We start from the raw sequence: 16,123 nt of genomic DNA, 5'->3' as shown, positions 1-16,123 counted from the left end.
CTCTTAAAGAAAACAAAAAGCAAATATCGGGCTTCCCCGGTGGTGCAGTGGTTGGGAGTCCACCTGCCAATGCAGGGGGCACGGGTTCGTGCCCCGGTCCGGGAGGATCCCACATGCCGCAGAGCGGCTAGGCCCGTGAGCCATGGCCGCTGAGCCTGCGCTCCGCAACGGGAGAGGCCCCAACAGTGAGAGGCCCGCGTAACGCAAAAAAAAAAAAAAAAAAAAAAAAAAGCAAATATCACGTTGCTTTTCAGTTTAATCAATAATGCATTCATTTTCATATTCAGTTTGATTATTAAATGCACAAAAATATATCAAATCACTTTTCTATGTGTTAAAACATTCAAGTATATCATTGAAAAAAGGCAATGCAACTTTGTCTCTGAAGTTTTTAAAGACAAGGGAGGCAACTAGAGATAAACAAGGATTAAGCTTGGAAGATCTCTCAAGGTCTGGCTTTTGATTCCTATGTCTCTAACTGAACAAAACCCTCAAGTCATAAAGGCACAGAGACACATTTTCTCCACGCCTTATATTCCTGTTCTAAGAGAGGTTAACACCGGGATCCAGACACATAACACAGAATTTTCTAATTACCTAATTTCTACCAGCAGTTTCTGCTAACAACGACAACAAACAACTTCAGAGAGACTGTCTCCCTCAATAAACGTAACTAAGTTCAAGTGCATATTAAGGTTTGTAGAGATGAAATGACATAACTTGAAGATTGACTTTAAAATGTTTCAGTGGAAAAGAAAAAAAGGGGGATAGGTGAGCAATGTGGCAAAGTCTTATAATTACTAAATGTAGGGGATGGGTATGGGGGGATTTATCATATTATTTTTTTCTACTTTTGTGTATGCTTGAGAATTTTCATAATGAGACTTTTTGAAAAAGAGCTTTAGGCAATATAGTTCATCAGTATAGGTATGGGTCTATGGACTAGATAGAAAGCTCTGCTAAAAAGAAGAGTGGCTGGTCTTGAATCTGGGGCTCTTTACCAGGTTTAAAAAACCATTTCACCTGTCTTTCTCAAAGGAAGGAAAACCACACAAATCTATACATTATCTTGGGATGTGTATTAACACAATACACTGTTTAATGTTACCATAAAATTAGAAAAATCTAACTTTTCCAGCTGAACATGGAGGCTATATTACATGAAAGACATGGATTTAGATTTTGGTTTAGCTTTTAGTTTGAAAGAAAAAGAGGAGAGTGTTAATCAAAGAATTCAGATTCCCTAATCCTTTTCTCAGATCCAAGTAGTTTTTCTTTTGGGGATTTAACCTCTACCCTGACAGTTACAGAAGTATGTTGAGGGGGTCTCCTTCTGGAGGTCATACTTTGAACAGAAGTAATCCTTTCCTGTGTTGAAGAAATCACTTTCACCCTCAGCAGAGAATACACTTTTGAGGAGGCCTCACTCTTTCTGGCCCCTCTCTATTCCCTTAACGCCTCATATATCCCTCTCTTCCATGCTTCCTATATTCTTCCCCACTGGTCCTGTCATCACATCCTATGCAATCCTCAGAGGTCCAAAAAGCCAAAGAGCCCCCTGGGTCTATGAGGACAATACTTGTTTCTATGCAAAATGTGGCTTGGGGAACTGGAACTGGATTAGAAACAAAAGAGGAGTCAGATAGCAACAAATTCTCTCCTAGTTCCTTTATTTTACATAAGTTTCATGACCATGGGGCCTGTTCGGACATTGCTTTTTTTTTTTTTTCCTTCTTTCTTTTTTAAAACAGAGATTAAGGGCTCACGTAAGAATTCACTCTACTAACACTGATGTCATGGACACTTCTTTTTTAAAATGAGGTATTTGGTTTACTGTCTAAAACAGTAAAGGTTTGGGCAAACTGCAGAAATGATATAGCAAGTAATAAAATAAAAGTGAATAACTGAAACATAAAACAGAAACGGGATCTGGCAACATAGTTGCTCTGACACTCTGAGAATCATTATTGTAGCCAGAATAAACCCACCTACCCTACATCTCTAAAAGCAAAACCCAGCATGATTTTTCCTAGGGGCATACATTTCTACTCAGAAAAGACAGTGAGAATGAAGAGATGAGTGAACATGAAAATGGTAAAGAGATTAAGACCACTCTTACTGCCCTTTTCCCCATTCTAACACGAATTACTTATTAATGGACCACTATTTCCCTTGGTTTCAAATTACCTTAGGAAAACATTAATAATTACAGCAACAACAGCATTTACAAGTGAGTTTATGTGGAACTGTTGTCAGTTCAAAACACCATGAAAGATCTGGAGAAGACAGTTGACTATTTCACATAAAAAACTGAACAATCAGGTTAGCCAGGCCCAAAATAATGATGACAACGTGAGAGATTAACTTAGGCCATGTTAGACGCTCTTCTTGGTAGAGGGAAATTATATAGATGAGAGATGGATATATGAATACAAAGGCCAGGCCACATGCTGCTCCTGAATACCTGCAAAATAAAAGCTTTTGGGTTAATATTCATCCTGTGTTTTTCTGATTTACAATTATGGTAAATATAGTACAATTTAAATCCTCCTCAGTCTGATATTACAATAAAATTGTTTTTGATTCATTTGTTGACATAAAGCATTTGAGTTTAAAACTTATTTTACTTGCTAAGTTGATATAAAATATTATTTCCTGTTCATCTTTATAGCATCTGCTTGACAAAGAGTTTTTTATTCATCTCTCAAATCTCCCTAGTTCCTCTGTATCTCAGTGATTATGGCTACTTCCTCAGAAACATCTGGAGATAGGCTTCATACCTTTGATCTTTTATAAACTAATTATAAATTCTGAGTTGTTGAAGGACTGCTAGCATCTGCTTAAGACTGAGAGTGCCTCCTTGGCATTCAGCGTAATTATCAAAGATAGTAACAAAAACACCTAAACACATGACAGAGGAACCTATACTTTCTTCTCTCCTTCCCTATACTTAGTTTTCTTGAAAACAGGTTAATGGGAACTTGTAAATCCATTATATTCAATAAGCATCAGGCTAAAAGTCTCCCCTTTTGTTTCTTGCTACTTTCTTAGGTAAGGGTCTTCCAAAAAGTGACTCAGTCCTGCTTTCTACAGGTCAAGGAAATCAGATCATTCGAAATTTCAGTTTTCCGTGAGAATCTGAGGCCACAAATATATTCCCAATCTACTCAACCTATCACAATGTATTTGGAGAAAGGATATCAAGGAAAGAGCCATCTGGGATCTAAACTCTTACTTTATGACTACAATCGACAGTGAAATGTGATCTTGAGTAGAAATGGATTAAGAAAGTTAGGACATAGCCTTGACATATTAGGGACATTTGAGGTACCCCAAGAAGTTATATATTAAAAACAATTTTATTTTGGATAAAGAAAAAGGAATACAGTATAAAATTATGAGAAAAAGAAAAAAGAGAAGGGGAAAGGTACATAAGGCTAAGGGATAATGGGGCTTCTAGAGTCAGGAATAAGCAGAAATGGAAGATAATGAGCACCTTAACTGATACCAGGGAACTACATTTGAATGTTACCAGCTTTAAATACTCACAGGAATTTTATACAATTATATCAAAACAACAACTACAACAACAACAATAACAGGAAAAGCATAAAAATAAAGACCAATATATGAAGGGGCAAAGTTCCCTTACAGGCAGTACCTTATGATTCCTCCTATGTTTGGGTAGAAACAGGCCATGAGCACGCCAGCTCCCACAATAACTAGATTAAGAATCAACACGTGGAAAATGCTAAAAGTTGAGAAGAGAGTTTGGAGGAAGAAAAAATATAAAAACAGGCAAATTATAACAATTAATATGAGAATAAAATTCATTATTATCATCCTTAAAATGAGAATGTCTTAAACTTGACAATAAAATTACAGCATAAATAGAAGGCAACAACAGTACTCAATACCGGTGATGGGACAGTGATACTGGCCCTTTTTTTGCGATTATATAAATAGGTTAAATTTTGTAGGAGCAAACTGGTAGTGTGTATCAAGGTTCACATTCTTTGACACATAATTCCATTTGGGTGGAAAATCATAAGAAAATAATTGAAAAAGCTATTAACATAAAGATATTTGTGAAAAGACAGAAGCATCCTAGATATATGGCAGGGTAACAATTTACTTGATGGAATATATTAAAAAACATTAAAAGTAAGTAATCACTGTTACCTAGATGGTAAAAATCCATCTAGGCAACTTGAGGGAAAGTTAGTTAGATTTTTTTTTTTTTTTTTTTTTTTAGTTAGATTTTTACTACACAAGAAAATCTGAAAACACTTAAAAAAATATCAGAAGGAAATACACTGAAAAGGGTGTAGTGACTGTGTTATAATTTGGGATTTGGGGTAATCTTTGTTTCTATATTTAACAAATTTTGTATGTTTTACAATATTTCTTTGTAAAGTGTTTACTTTTATAATTAGAAAAATAAATTTTATTAAGGGGTAAGGCAAAATGGGCAGGTTTTTATTTTTCAGATTTAGTCATTTAAAGCTATTCAGTATTTACCATGAATAGAATATCTGCTAAATAACTTGAACTAGATGTTAACAATTCAAGGTTTGGGAATCAATTCTGGACACAAATAAACATAATGTAGATGGAATACGATGCTCAAGAAATAACACCATTTCCCCCAAAAATGATCCTTAAAAGCCAAATTTACACATCAAAGCAACATTTTGAGCCCAAGTTATCAGAGGTTAATTAATCCTAGGTAAAGATTACAGAAAGAATTAAAAATAAGGAAAAGTATTTACACAAATAAGTGGTTAGTCATCCATCTTGATGAATTACAAAGATATTCAGGCTTCCAGATCTTACTATTTATCCAGAAACTCCAACCTTAAAATTGCTTCAGAGCTTTGAGAGAGACATTGGTTGGGCCTTTGTTATTTCTATATTGTAAAAGGAATCAACTTTGTGTATTTTCCAAAGTAGTGGTTCTCAAAGTATAACCACGAACCCCAGGGAAGTTCCCAATTCCCTTTCAGGAAGCCCTGAGGTAAAAATTATTTTCCAATCAGACAAAACATTACTTGCTTTGCAAAAGCATTGGTAGGTAAACTGCTGCCCCCTTAGCATGGATAGAGGCAGCTTCACTTGTCTGTATTCTATACTGTATTCTTCACTGCCAAACACTCTCAAAAAAACTAAAAAAGTTTTATTAAAAATTGTCCTTGATAAAGGAGTAAAAATTATGTTTTATTAAATCTCATACTTTGAACATACATCTTTTTAATATTCTGTATGATCAAATAGCAAGTATATAATAAAGCACATCTGCTGCATACTGAAGTAAAAAGGTTGTCTTGAGGAAAAGTACTTGTGCAACTGAGCTGGGGGACAACCCTGCCGTTTTATCCAAAGACTGCTATTTTTATTTGAAAGGCAGATAAACTATGGTTCTTCAGACTTGGGTATTTGACAGACATGATCTTATCATTTCAAGGAAAGCAACTGGTAGTTTGTGTTGCCAATGATAGCATTTGAGCTTTCGAGCAAAAACTAGAATTTTGGAGAGCTTGTATTTGCCACCATGAGAGCTCGACAGTTTTCCAATAAATATCTAAAGACTTTTGATATTAATGAATGTGGGTTTTGAAATGTGCATAATGAAGTGTGTCAACAGTTGGAAGATCTACAGAACTCACTGAACCAGTATTTTCCAAAGGATTAACCCTGATGTTATAAAATCATGCATGGGTAAAAGATCCAAAGTGTAAGATAGACCAATGGATTTTAATGTAACTGAGTTTCAGATTCAACTAACTTTTAAAAAACTACCACTTGTCAAGGTTTGGCATAGTATCAAAAAAGAATATCCACAATGATCTGAAAAGGCTATTAAAAGTACTCCTTGTTCCAACTGGGAGGGTGTATTTTCTTCATATATTTAAACAAAAATTACACATTACAACAGAATGAATGCAGAAGAAGCTAGGAGAATCCAATGATCTACTAGCAAATCAGACATTAAATCAGTTTTTCTTTTTTGCGGTACGAGGGCCTCTCACCGTTGTGGCCTCTCCCGTTGTGGAGCACAGGCTCCAGATGCGCAGGCTCAGCGGCCATGGCTCACGGGCCCAGCCGCTCCGCGGCATGTGGGATCTTCCCGGACCAGGGCACGAACCTGTGTCCCCTGCATCGGCAGGAGGACTCTCAACCACTGCGCCACCAGGGAAGCCCCCATTAAATCAGTTTTAATGTCATTAATCAGTTTTGAAAAGTAAAAGGAAAGTTTTTTTTGGAAATCGTTATTTTTCAAAAATGTTATTTATGTTAACAAGTAATGATTTTATTATTGCTTTTTAAGTAAATTAATAAACATTTAAAAAATTCTGTTCTAATTTTTCATATGTTAAATATTGATGGATATAACCCACATAAGCTAAAGTTCCTGGGGGTCCTCAAATAAACCTTAAAAGTGTAAAGGGGTCCTGAAATCAAAAAGTATGCTCCAAAGTATGCAGTCTGTAGAGTACTTGTAACTGTAGGATAAATGATAATGTCTTCTTGGTGGCAGGGGAAGAAATGTAATGTGAACACAAGAGGGAATTCCAGACTTTTTACAAGAAGAAAAAACATTCTAACAGCCAACATTATGCAAAATAATGGCAGAAAACAGGAATAAGGCATTTACCTAGAATTTTTTTCATCTATTACTTCTCTGTATTTATTTTATTTTGGCGAATGTAAATCTAGCAGGGTGTATAAACACAATAGGAATAATATTTACTGAAATCCAATAGGAGAACTGTAGCTGCTGCTATTGTCAATGCTAGAAGCCTGGTAACTCTCGATTTCTGCTTTTAAAAGCTTTTTTGTTTTTAAACCTACACATTTATAACTAATTATTTATTAAATGAGGGGAAAGACTGCATTAGTTCACTTCAAATAAACTGGTTAAGACCACTTGTTTAGCTGGTTACCGTAAATGTAATTTTTTTCTAATTTTATCCAAAAGTTTTCTTCATTTAAGATCATTTATTCCCAATAAAATAGGTCAGGACTAGGTACTTTTTACTAGAATGAATCTATAATAAAACTTAATTAAGAGTAGGAGTTAACCAGGGGTCCACAAGGAAGTTTCAGGGAAACCTGAAGCAGTATATGGAAACTTCTCTTGGATGAGGGTGACTAGCTTTGAATGGATTTTCAAAAGGACTCACAACTCCTCCATTACCAATAAGAGATTAAAAATTACAGCAATAGTTACAGAAGCAAATAAGAATTTAAACTTGTTATGTATCTCACCTTCAATCCTAAACAATGATCATTTATGTAAAAATGCATGAATGTTAAATATACAAGTAAATATCAATAACCAATAATTAAAAGAGTTGCTTCTTATTAGCCATACAGGTCCCTACATACTATTAACTTCTTGGCAAAGAGTAGATTAATAGTGACTAAATCATAAGATAAATGTAACTGGTATCAGAGCTAACATAAATTCACTGGAAGGAATTAACTTTAAATCATTCTGGACAAGGGAGAGGCTTCTATTTTTAAAGCTCTTCTGGGACAAGAACACGAATGATCTATCCTTGGTGTTAGGCAAGTTTTTCACTGTTCATTAGGCAAATTTTTCTAGCAAAAGGATCAGTCACATTTTAAACTGACCTGTTTGCACAGTCATTTGTTGCTTGGCACATCTTGCTGGTCAAGAGAAGAGCCCTTACCTAGGATAAACGTCACCGAAGATATGGCCCAACAGCTGGACACGAGCCAAGTAGCCTAGGAGTGGATATACAGTCATCATCTGGAACAGCAGGAATATCCTTGCAATGAAGGACAGGATGTCACTGCTAGGGAAGTTGTCTAAAAAATTCTAATCCAAGAAAGATAATAATGTTACAAATCAAATTCAGTATATACAAATTTATAAAATGGAATTTTTTCGCTTCGTTTGAACATGGGTGTCACTCAAATTGTGGTTTGTGGATGGGCGTCCACCCACAAACTCTTTGTTAACTATGATTCTTCAATGACCTAAGTACAGAAATTGAAAGTAAGTGTTTGGAAACTTAAAGACATTTGACATTAGAATAAAAATGTGGCATTTTACGAAAGTATCAGTCTGCAAATGATTTGATATTAAAACAACAACAACAAAGAAGACCTTGTCCACCACTGACAGTCTGAGAAGTACTGCTCTATAAGGTTCAAGCATAAATTTGTTTGAATAAATTTAAACAGCTAATTCAATGCTACTTCATCCTTAATAGTTCTCTTGCTTTTCCTCCTCTGAAACACTGTTACACTTTCAAAGTAAGATTATAGATAAGGTGAGAGTGTATCTATCACCTACTATCATTATTATGTACAGTCTATCAATAAATAGAAACGAATTTATTTCTCCTTCCTTTCATGATTCTTTTCTCCATTTTCGTTAGGCATCTAAGAAAAAAAAAAGCTAATCACTCAGATTTTTTTTTCCTTGCAGATACAAATACCACAGATATTCTTATTCCCAAGGGAGTGGGCTTTATATGGGATTGTTCACATCAGGGGAATTTTCAGCAAACATTTGGCTGCCAAAGAACTTGTGGAATCAAGGAAATCAAGAGAACATTTCAAGCTATCATAACAGCAATAACCCAAACCTATTTATCTTATAAAGATGAGAACATTATTACCACTATTATGCTGAAATAACCTTTATAATTCATCTGTAATAAATCATACTATATACTCCACTACACTCTATTAGAGGAATTTCTTCTGCCTAGAAAGAAAATCACCTGTGCATGCTATTTCTTGTGAGAAATTCTTCAGTTACATAAAACTAGAGATTATACTATTCCCAGGTTTATGACAGGCCAAAGCAAAGAAAATATTATTTATGGCAACCTTTTAGTAAAAGAATGTTTCTTTTATTCTTTCTGTCTCTCCCTCTGTCTTTTTAACAGTCAAATAGTCTTTCTTTGCTTTGATACTTGACACATAGTACCAAAATGGGTGTCAGACCTATTATTACGGACTGATGAACTAAGACACCAGTTTATTCAAGACATTTCCAGATCTGGACTTTGGAAAATAAGGGAATTGAATATAGTCTCTGTGGAGGGTTTATAAATTCAAGACTACTACTAGTACAGTTCTCCACACACCCAAAGATACTATGCATATAATAGGAATCATTTATTTGAGTACTACAAGGTGCCAGCATGCAGCAGGACTTCTCAGAGAGTCCATCTAAAAATCTATGGAGTATCTATTATAATATTTAATGGAAGAGGAAACCGAAGCTCACAAGGGAGGGGTAAGGTGCTTAAATTCCCACATGCACGGTAAATAGTAGAGATTGTATTCAAACTCAGGCCTGTCTGGTATTATATTTTGCTACTGTATCACACTGCTTGCTCTGCAGATATGAAGGTGTAAACAATCACATAGAGAGGGTACACAGTGCCTTACCTGCTCTATACAATCTTTGGATAATGGTGGTGAAGGAAATGAAACAAAAACCAGGACTCCAATATAGAAATAAGTTAATGTCACCAGCATATAAGCAATGGACAAGTCCCTCACCTGTAAAGAAAGAATAAAATTTCCACAATGTTGAATAAATTTTTAGTAAGTAAGTATGCCTGAATAGGCTAAATAATAAGACTGACAAATAAATATAAGATTTATCTTTTTGCTCTGTGTGTCTGTGTACACCTCCTGGGTATCCAGTTTGCTCAGAGAAAGTAGTTAAAACAAGATTCACATACTTTACAATTAGTCTGACAACTTTTTAAAAACTATTCTGGAGTATGTAGACTAAGCTACCTGTTGGCAGACTTAGAAAGTTAACATAAATGGTGATTTAACATGATTGAAATTCTGACTTAATTTCAAAATGTAGTTCATTTACCAAAATATAAAATATTTAACCAGAATAATAAAGCTAAGGGACAACAAGAAATCAAGAATAGGCTACTTTCTGTATGACTTATGGAATTAAAAAAATTTTTTTCTTCTAGTGAATTAACTTGTTAATTCATCAAAGCATGCCTAGACCCAAAGAGACTGGTATATATTAAAATATATTTAATAAAGGAAAGCTAACGCAGACAATAAGCAGGTATTAAAGACAAGCTTGATAAACTTAAACAGTAAACAAAAGGAAATCAAAAGGCAGCTGTTCAAACAGCTGCACAATCTTATGACTGGAGCCAGTAAACAAATGGAGAACGTTAAATAAATTGGACTGCTTTCTTCCACTGCTGCTCCCACCCTCCCAACCATCCCCATGCAAAGTAAAAAGCTCCAAGATATTTAATGAAGCCAGCTGCCAGATCCAAACAGAACAGATCCCACAGCTTATAAATCTGGTCTCCATCACCACTAAAGTTATGGCCAAATAATTCAGCACAACTAAATTATGGCTATAAGCCTATTCAGTTTTCATTTTAAACACACATTACTTTGAAAGCTAAGAAAACAGGTAAGAAAAGAAATTATATATAATTTTGCTTTAGTTTGATTCCACAGTAAGAAAACTGGACATTTGGTATTAGAGAACATTTCTGATTTTTGGGAAAACGTTCCTCCTTAAATGGGCTAAAGCAATAGTACAGAGTTATAAACTTAAATGTTGATAAATTCACTTAAAAAGCAAGTAACAAAATATGAGAAATCCAAAGTTAGGTCTAAGTTGACAATCAGCTTGAAAACAAAACAGGGATTTCAAACCCTAAATTAGACAGTGGATAGGCTATGGAACTACAGGAACCTGGATTATGGAGATTGCTTCCAGCCTTTTCAGAGTTTCTAATTGTGTAGGGTTGAAGAAGGAGAGGCTGACCAAACCTCCAGGGAAGTTCCAAAGTCTTTCCTCTAGTTCTTGAAGCTCTAGGGCCCATCTCAGGCTAGACTTCAGTCACCCCTTGGGTTGCCTGATGGTCTTGTGTAGTTATTAACAGAAATGAACCAGGCAACTCTTATTTCATATCAATCTCCCATTATGACATTTGAAAGTCATTCTACCCTCAACCTACTCAATGTCACTCAAGAACAAAGAAGTTTTGCAAAATGCAAAACCTTGGAAGGCCAAGAAGGCTGCGTCAGAGACAGCTATATATAAAAAAGGACAGCTACCATTTCATGGAGTCTTTAGCCAGTATGATCAACACATTATTTTGGGCAGGTTTCCTGCAAAGATGTGTATCTTAGCGAACTTTGGGGAAAATCTGATGAAGATAAAAAGGCAAAGGTGCAAGGCCTTCCTGATAAGATAGTTTCCCCCTTCTGCTTCCCTGTTCTTATAGCACTGTACACATATCTGAAATATAGCATCTACTACCCTATATTGTAACTGTCATGAATTTTTATTATAAAAGAATCTATATATATGATATGAGGATATCAACTGGAAAGAAAATGTCCTTTGACACCTAAAAAGTGGTCAAGGTTAATAGTTCTTCTATCATGTTGGTATTTTAATTTTTCCATATCTAAGTTGGTCCATACTACTAGACTATGAGACCCCTGAGGACAAGGACTGTGTCTTCTTCATCTTTGTATCCCCAATCCCCAGGACAATACCTGGCACATAGTAGGAACTCAGTAAATGTAGGTAAAAATAATCATGCTGTCTACAATTATTAAGTGCTTCTAGGTACTAGGCTCTGTGCAAAGCACAGTACATATATTATCTCACTTAATGTAGGTACAATCCTTTTCTTCATTTTATAGATAAGTAAACTAGTGCAGCTAGGTTATTTTCTCTTTTTTTTTTTTTTTTTTGGTGGTGTTGGGTCTTCACTGCTGCACGCGGGCTTTCTCTAGTTGAGGTGAGCAGGGGCTACTCTTCACTGCGGTGCGTGGGCTTCTCACTGCGGTGGCTTCTCTTGTTGTGGAGCACGGGCTCCAGTAGTTGTGGCGCACACGTGGGATCCTCCCGGACCAGGGCTCGAACCCGTGTCCCCTGCACTGGCAGGCGGATTCTTAACCAGTGCACCACCAGGGAAGTCCCTACAACATTTTTCATGGTTACACAGTGAACAGTTGGTGAAGTCAATTTTCAAACCAAAGACTTTCTGGCTCCAAATTGCATGCCCTTAGCTACTACAATGGAGAGCTAACCAGTTTCTAATACATTTGTGTCATAGTTAATAAACAATAGTAAAGAAAACAGTGAAAGAGAGGTAACAAGTTTTGAGTAACAAACGATACAATAAAGCACACATATAGATGCAAGAGAAATAACTATAATCAGAAAAGTTCTATTTCACAGTAGCATAAATGTACATTCAGTAGAACTAGGTCAAGAGTTACATATCTGGGGACTTCCCTGGTGGCGCAGTGGTTAAGAATCCGCCTGCCAATGCAGGGGACACGGGTTCGAGCCCTGGTCTGGGAAGGTCCCACATGCCACAGAGCAACTAAGCCCGTGCGCCACAACTATTGAGCCTGCGCTCTAGAGCCAGTGCTCCGCAACGAGAGAAGCCACCACAATGAGAAGCCTGTGCACTGCAACGAAGAGTATCTCCTGCTCACCACAACTAGAGAAAGCCCACGCATAGCAACGAAGACCAACGCAGCCAAAAATAAACAAATAAATAAATTTATATATTAAAGAAGAGTTACATATCTGTTTTCATCTGAAAATACTCTAATGAACAGAAATGATATTTTAATATAAAAAGCAGCTGAGGTTTAGCACAATTCTGGGAAACATGCCACCTATGAAGAGCATGCACACATGTGGGCTTTGCTATTCTCTGGCTTGAACACAAGCCATCACTATTCTAGGCCTGGGGATACGGCCTCTTAAAAGCCTGTTTAATGGAAAATGGTAGAAAAAACCCATCTTTTAGAAAATGAGGCTCAAAGTAAAAAAATATTTAAAAAACAGGCACAAGTGACCATATGAACTGGTAATGTGTCAAGAATCCTACACATTAATAAGGTAACTTATTCTGCCTCGCAAATAAGCAGTGGCTAGCAGGGCTGGCACTAGAGAACTAATGACAGGAAGAATGACAACTGGGACACAAGTGGGTCTGGGAGCACATTCTGTTTCTCAAATATGTTTTATAATCTATCTGTTCCACGTACTGTTCATAGTGAAAATACTATCCAGTGGAGCATTTACTAAGCAAATGACAGACCTACCCCAAACATTTACATAAAAACTTCTGCTGATGTATATAGTTGAGTAAACTACACAGATTCATAAGAAGCAAGAAGTGAATAATAAATTAAGATATAAGGCATCTCAAATAGTTTTTAAAGAAGTAAGTAGGGCATAAAACTAAACAAAGATAGGCAAAACAAAACAAAAAAAGCACAACATAGGTTCTGATTCAAACATGATGAGGAAATTCAAACAAGATGAGGAAATACCATATCCAGGATGGTTATAAAGAATACATATTCTGATGATAAGAAATGAGTTGGATGATCTTCAACTCTACAACGTTTTTTTGGTAAGGTATGCCTTACTAAAAATAGAAATTATACCTAATTTAGTTATACATATAAAAAATTATGTTTGGTGAAAGAAAACCCATGAAATTAAGTCAAATTTGGAAAACCTGGAAGATCTGAGCACTACACCTGTGTAAGAGCCTCACTGTTCTCCTTCACAAATGTCTTTAGATCCATGTCCAACTATAGTTTATATAGAAGAGAATGAGGCCTTTTTTATTCTTATATCTTTTCTATTTTCAAGCTTTTTTTTTTTTTTTACTGATCTGTGAATGACTAACTCAACATCAACATTAAGAATTCAGAGTTCCTGACAAGCTTCATATTTTCTGACTTAAATCTCAAGAAAATATTGTATCATGATATTAACAAAACATCTGTGAGTCAAATTACTTACTGACACCTGATTAAAAGTACAATCATTAAATAAATCAAATGACAAAGTTTTTCTCAGAATATAGTAGCATTTAGCTTAATTTATGCAATATATAAGTACAGTCAAAAGGAGAGTATTCTATATTTACAAGTATTTAAACTGCTTAGAATTTTGCTGGCACACAGTGCTTCATAAATATTAGCTTTATCATTAGTAATTATTAATATTTTAAGAAGTTAACATGAAGCATAACTGATTTTTTGAACGCTGGGCCGCATTTCACATACTAGTTTCAATCAATTAAGACAGTAAGAAGACATCATCCATTTCAACTTTTATTTTTAAGCCTTTAAAAAAATATTTTCCACAAGGGACAAAAGTTGAGTTACACTTCATTAGCTGAACCTCACATACTAGTTCTACAAAATGCTAGTCCCAAAACTCAGTAGAAACAAGAACTCATTTTATGGTATTTACATATGGAATACGGATTTCAAGGCCCATTTGAGTGTTTTTGTATGAAAGGCAGGCAGGACTCTTCCTATGTCTTTCGGGGACTATGAACAGGAACATTCATCTCTCTACCCAGTCCGGAGCTTCTCACACTGAGGAATGCACACCTTCAGGTAAACTGGTGTAAATTTCCAGCAAAGCTCTTCCTCTTAAGAATTTTCAGGAGCAAAAAAGCTAAGTACAGACAGTCCTCTCTTTTCATGGTAGTATGAGACTGTGAAAGCGCCTGGACACCTTTCCGAGGAAGATACCTTTGCAGCTGCAGCACAGTTGGGGTCGGTCTGCTCCTGCCTCACCGCTGTTTGCTCTCACCCAGGAACAGGTCAGTCAGGAAGCTGCACTGCAGCAAAGGCTTGCAGATACTGGGAAGACCCCTTTAACACCTCACCAAGGGAGAATTACTCCATCCAGCCACAACATAACATCTCTGGAGAAGGGATGTGCTGACTCGATCAGAGGCACAAAGGAAAAATATCTAAAAATGAAAGGACCAGTTCAGATGCCAACCAAGACTCTGGGAGTCACTACAAGAAAAACTCTTTGAGATGAAGGTTCTAAGACTCTAAGATTTTTCAAAGTTGGTTCCAGATGAAGATCTGTAAGTGATTCATTGACTTGTACAGTCTTTCAGAGACTGTTAAGCAGATTACTTCCACCAGTATTGAGCAGTTGAAGTCACCAGTGCAGCTGCTTATATCAACTATTTTAATAGATTAATGGTTGTTAAAAAAAATGACCATGCAGTGCGATCATAATAATCAAAGGGAAAAATTATGATTGTTCCATGATGCTTCCTCTTTCTCACGGTATAATTGTAAGAGCAAACTTCCTTTCTATGCTTTGGTGAACTGTCATATTCCTTTCTTCTAAGTTTTTATCAGCTTCCAACATTTCATTTTTTGTGCTTTCAATGTTGTAAAGTATCACTAAGAATTCTTTCAATGTGAAGTTTTTTGACAGTGTCATTTCCTCTGCGACATCTTCATCCTTTTCATCACAACCACTTTCTTCATTCATGTTGGTAAGTTCACCTTGCCTAAGTTCCTCTGGCTGCATACCTAGAGTCTCTCGAATGGCAGCAATGTCAACATTTCCACAGTCAAATATGTTTGATTCAAATTTCATTTCCACCATTATGACTTTTTGTTTCATTTTTGCACTTTGATGTTTGTTTGCCAATTTCCTTTTGATTCTCCATTTTGTAAAATATAATGTGGGTTTACCACCTGGTGACAAGGAGGCAACTGAACTATCTGCTTTGTCATCTGGATGTAACGTGAATAATAGATGGGCAGTGACCAACCTCTGACAGATTTTGAAAGAAGTGGTGTGACTGGTAACTAATCATGTTGTGCATCTGTAATTTATGGAGTGAATTATGAACTGAAGGGGTAGTAGTTACTACTTTATGCAAGTACTCATAATTCAAATCCTGTGGCAACCTAAATTTGAACCATGTGGTTAGGGGGTACTGAAATAATTTAACTAAGCCATAGTAACTGAAATTCATGCATATGGGAGCTGTGCAAAGTGAAGTCTGCCTGTAATTTAACTCATTATTTTCAGACTGTTTTCTAGTAAGACAAACTAATTATGAGCACAATAAAAATATGCATGAGTGTTTAAGATAAAACATGAGAGTTCACTGAAATTGTGTTCTTCACCCCCAGATACCCAGCGTATACAAGGTGTTGTTCTCTGTCATTAAGGGGACTTTGGTGGTAAAGTTTGAGAAACACAGCCTTATGGATAGAATGACCCAATATACATGAGAATCCAACTTCACAAAATGTGTCT

General features: G+C 35.9%; 1 protein-coding gene across 11 annotated transcripts in view; it reads right to left on the bottom strand.

Moving 5' to 3' along the window:
• Positions 1–254: 254 nt before the first annotated feature.
• SLC38A9 (solute carrier family 38 member 9) overlaps positions 255–16,123 on the bottom strand; it is a 97,900-nt gene continuing 82,031 nt past the window's right edge. For 3 of the 11 annotated variants that reach the window (XM_024765348.1, XM_024765349.1, XM_024765350.1), the window contains 4 exons: positions 9,436–9,549; positions 7,698–7,846; positions 3,662–3,751; positions 255–2,464 (listed from right to left, as the gene is read on the bottom strand). In XM_024765348.1, the coding sequence (XP_024621116.1) occupies positions 2,299–2,464; positions 3,662–3,751; positions 7,698–7,846; positions 9,436–9,549 (519 nt within the window). In that variant the 3' untranslated portion in view covers positions 255–2,298. Of the gene's footprint in view, positions 2,465–3,661; positions 3,752–7,638; positions 7,847–9,435; positions 9,550–16,123 lie in introns of all 11 variants that reach the window. The other 8 variants (XM_024765352.1, XM_024765353.1, XR_003005966.1 and 5 more) reach the window with 8 other exon arrangements.

This window comes from Neophocaena asiaeorientalis, unplaced genomic scaffold (assembly GCF_003031525.2).
Source record: "Neophocaena asiaeorientalis asiaeorientalis breed wild unplaced genomic scaffold, Neophocaena_asiaeorientalis_V1.1 scaffold198, whole genome shotgun sequence".
Lineage (NCBI taxonomy): Eukaryota > Metazoa > Chordata > Mammalia > Artiodactyla > Phocoenidae > Neophocaena > Neophocaena asiaeorientalis.
Note: the sequence above shows the minus strand (reverse complement) of the source record. Positions and strands in the feature narration are given on the sequence as shown.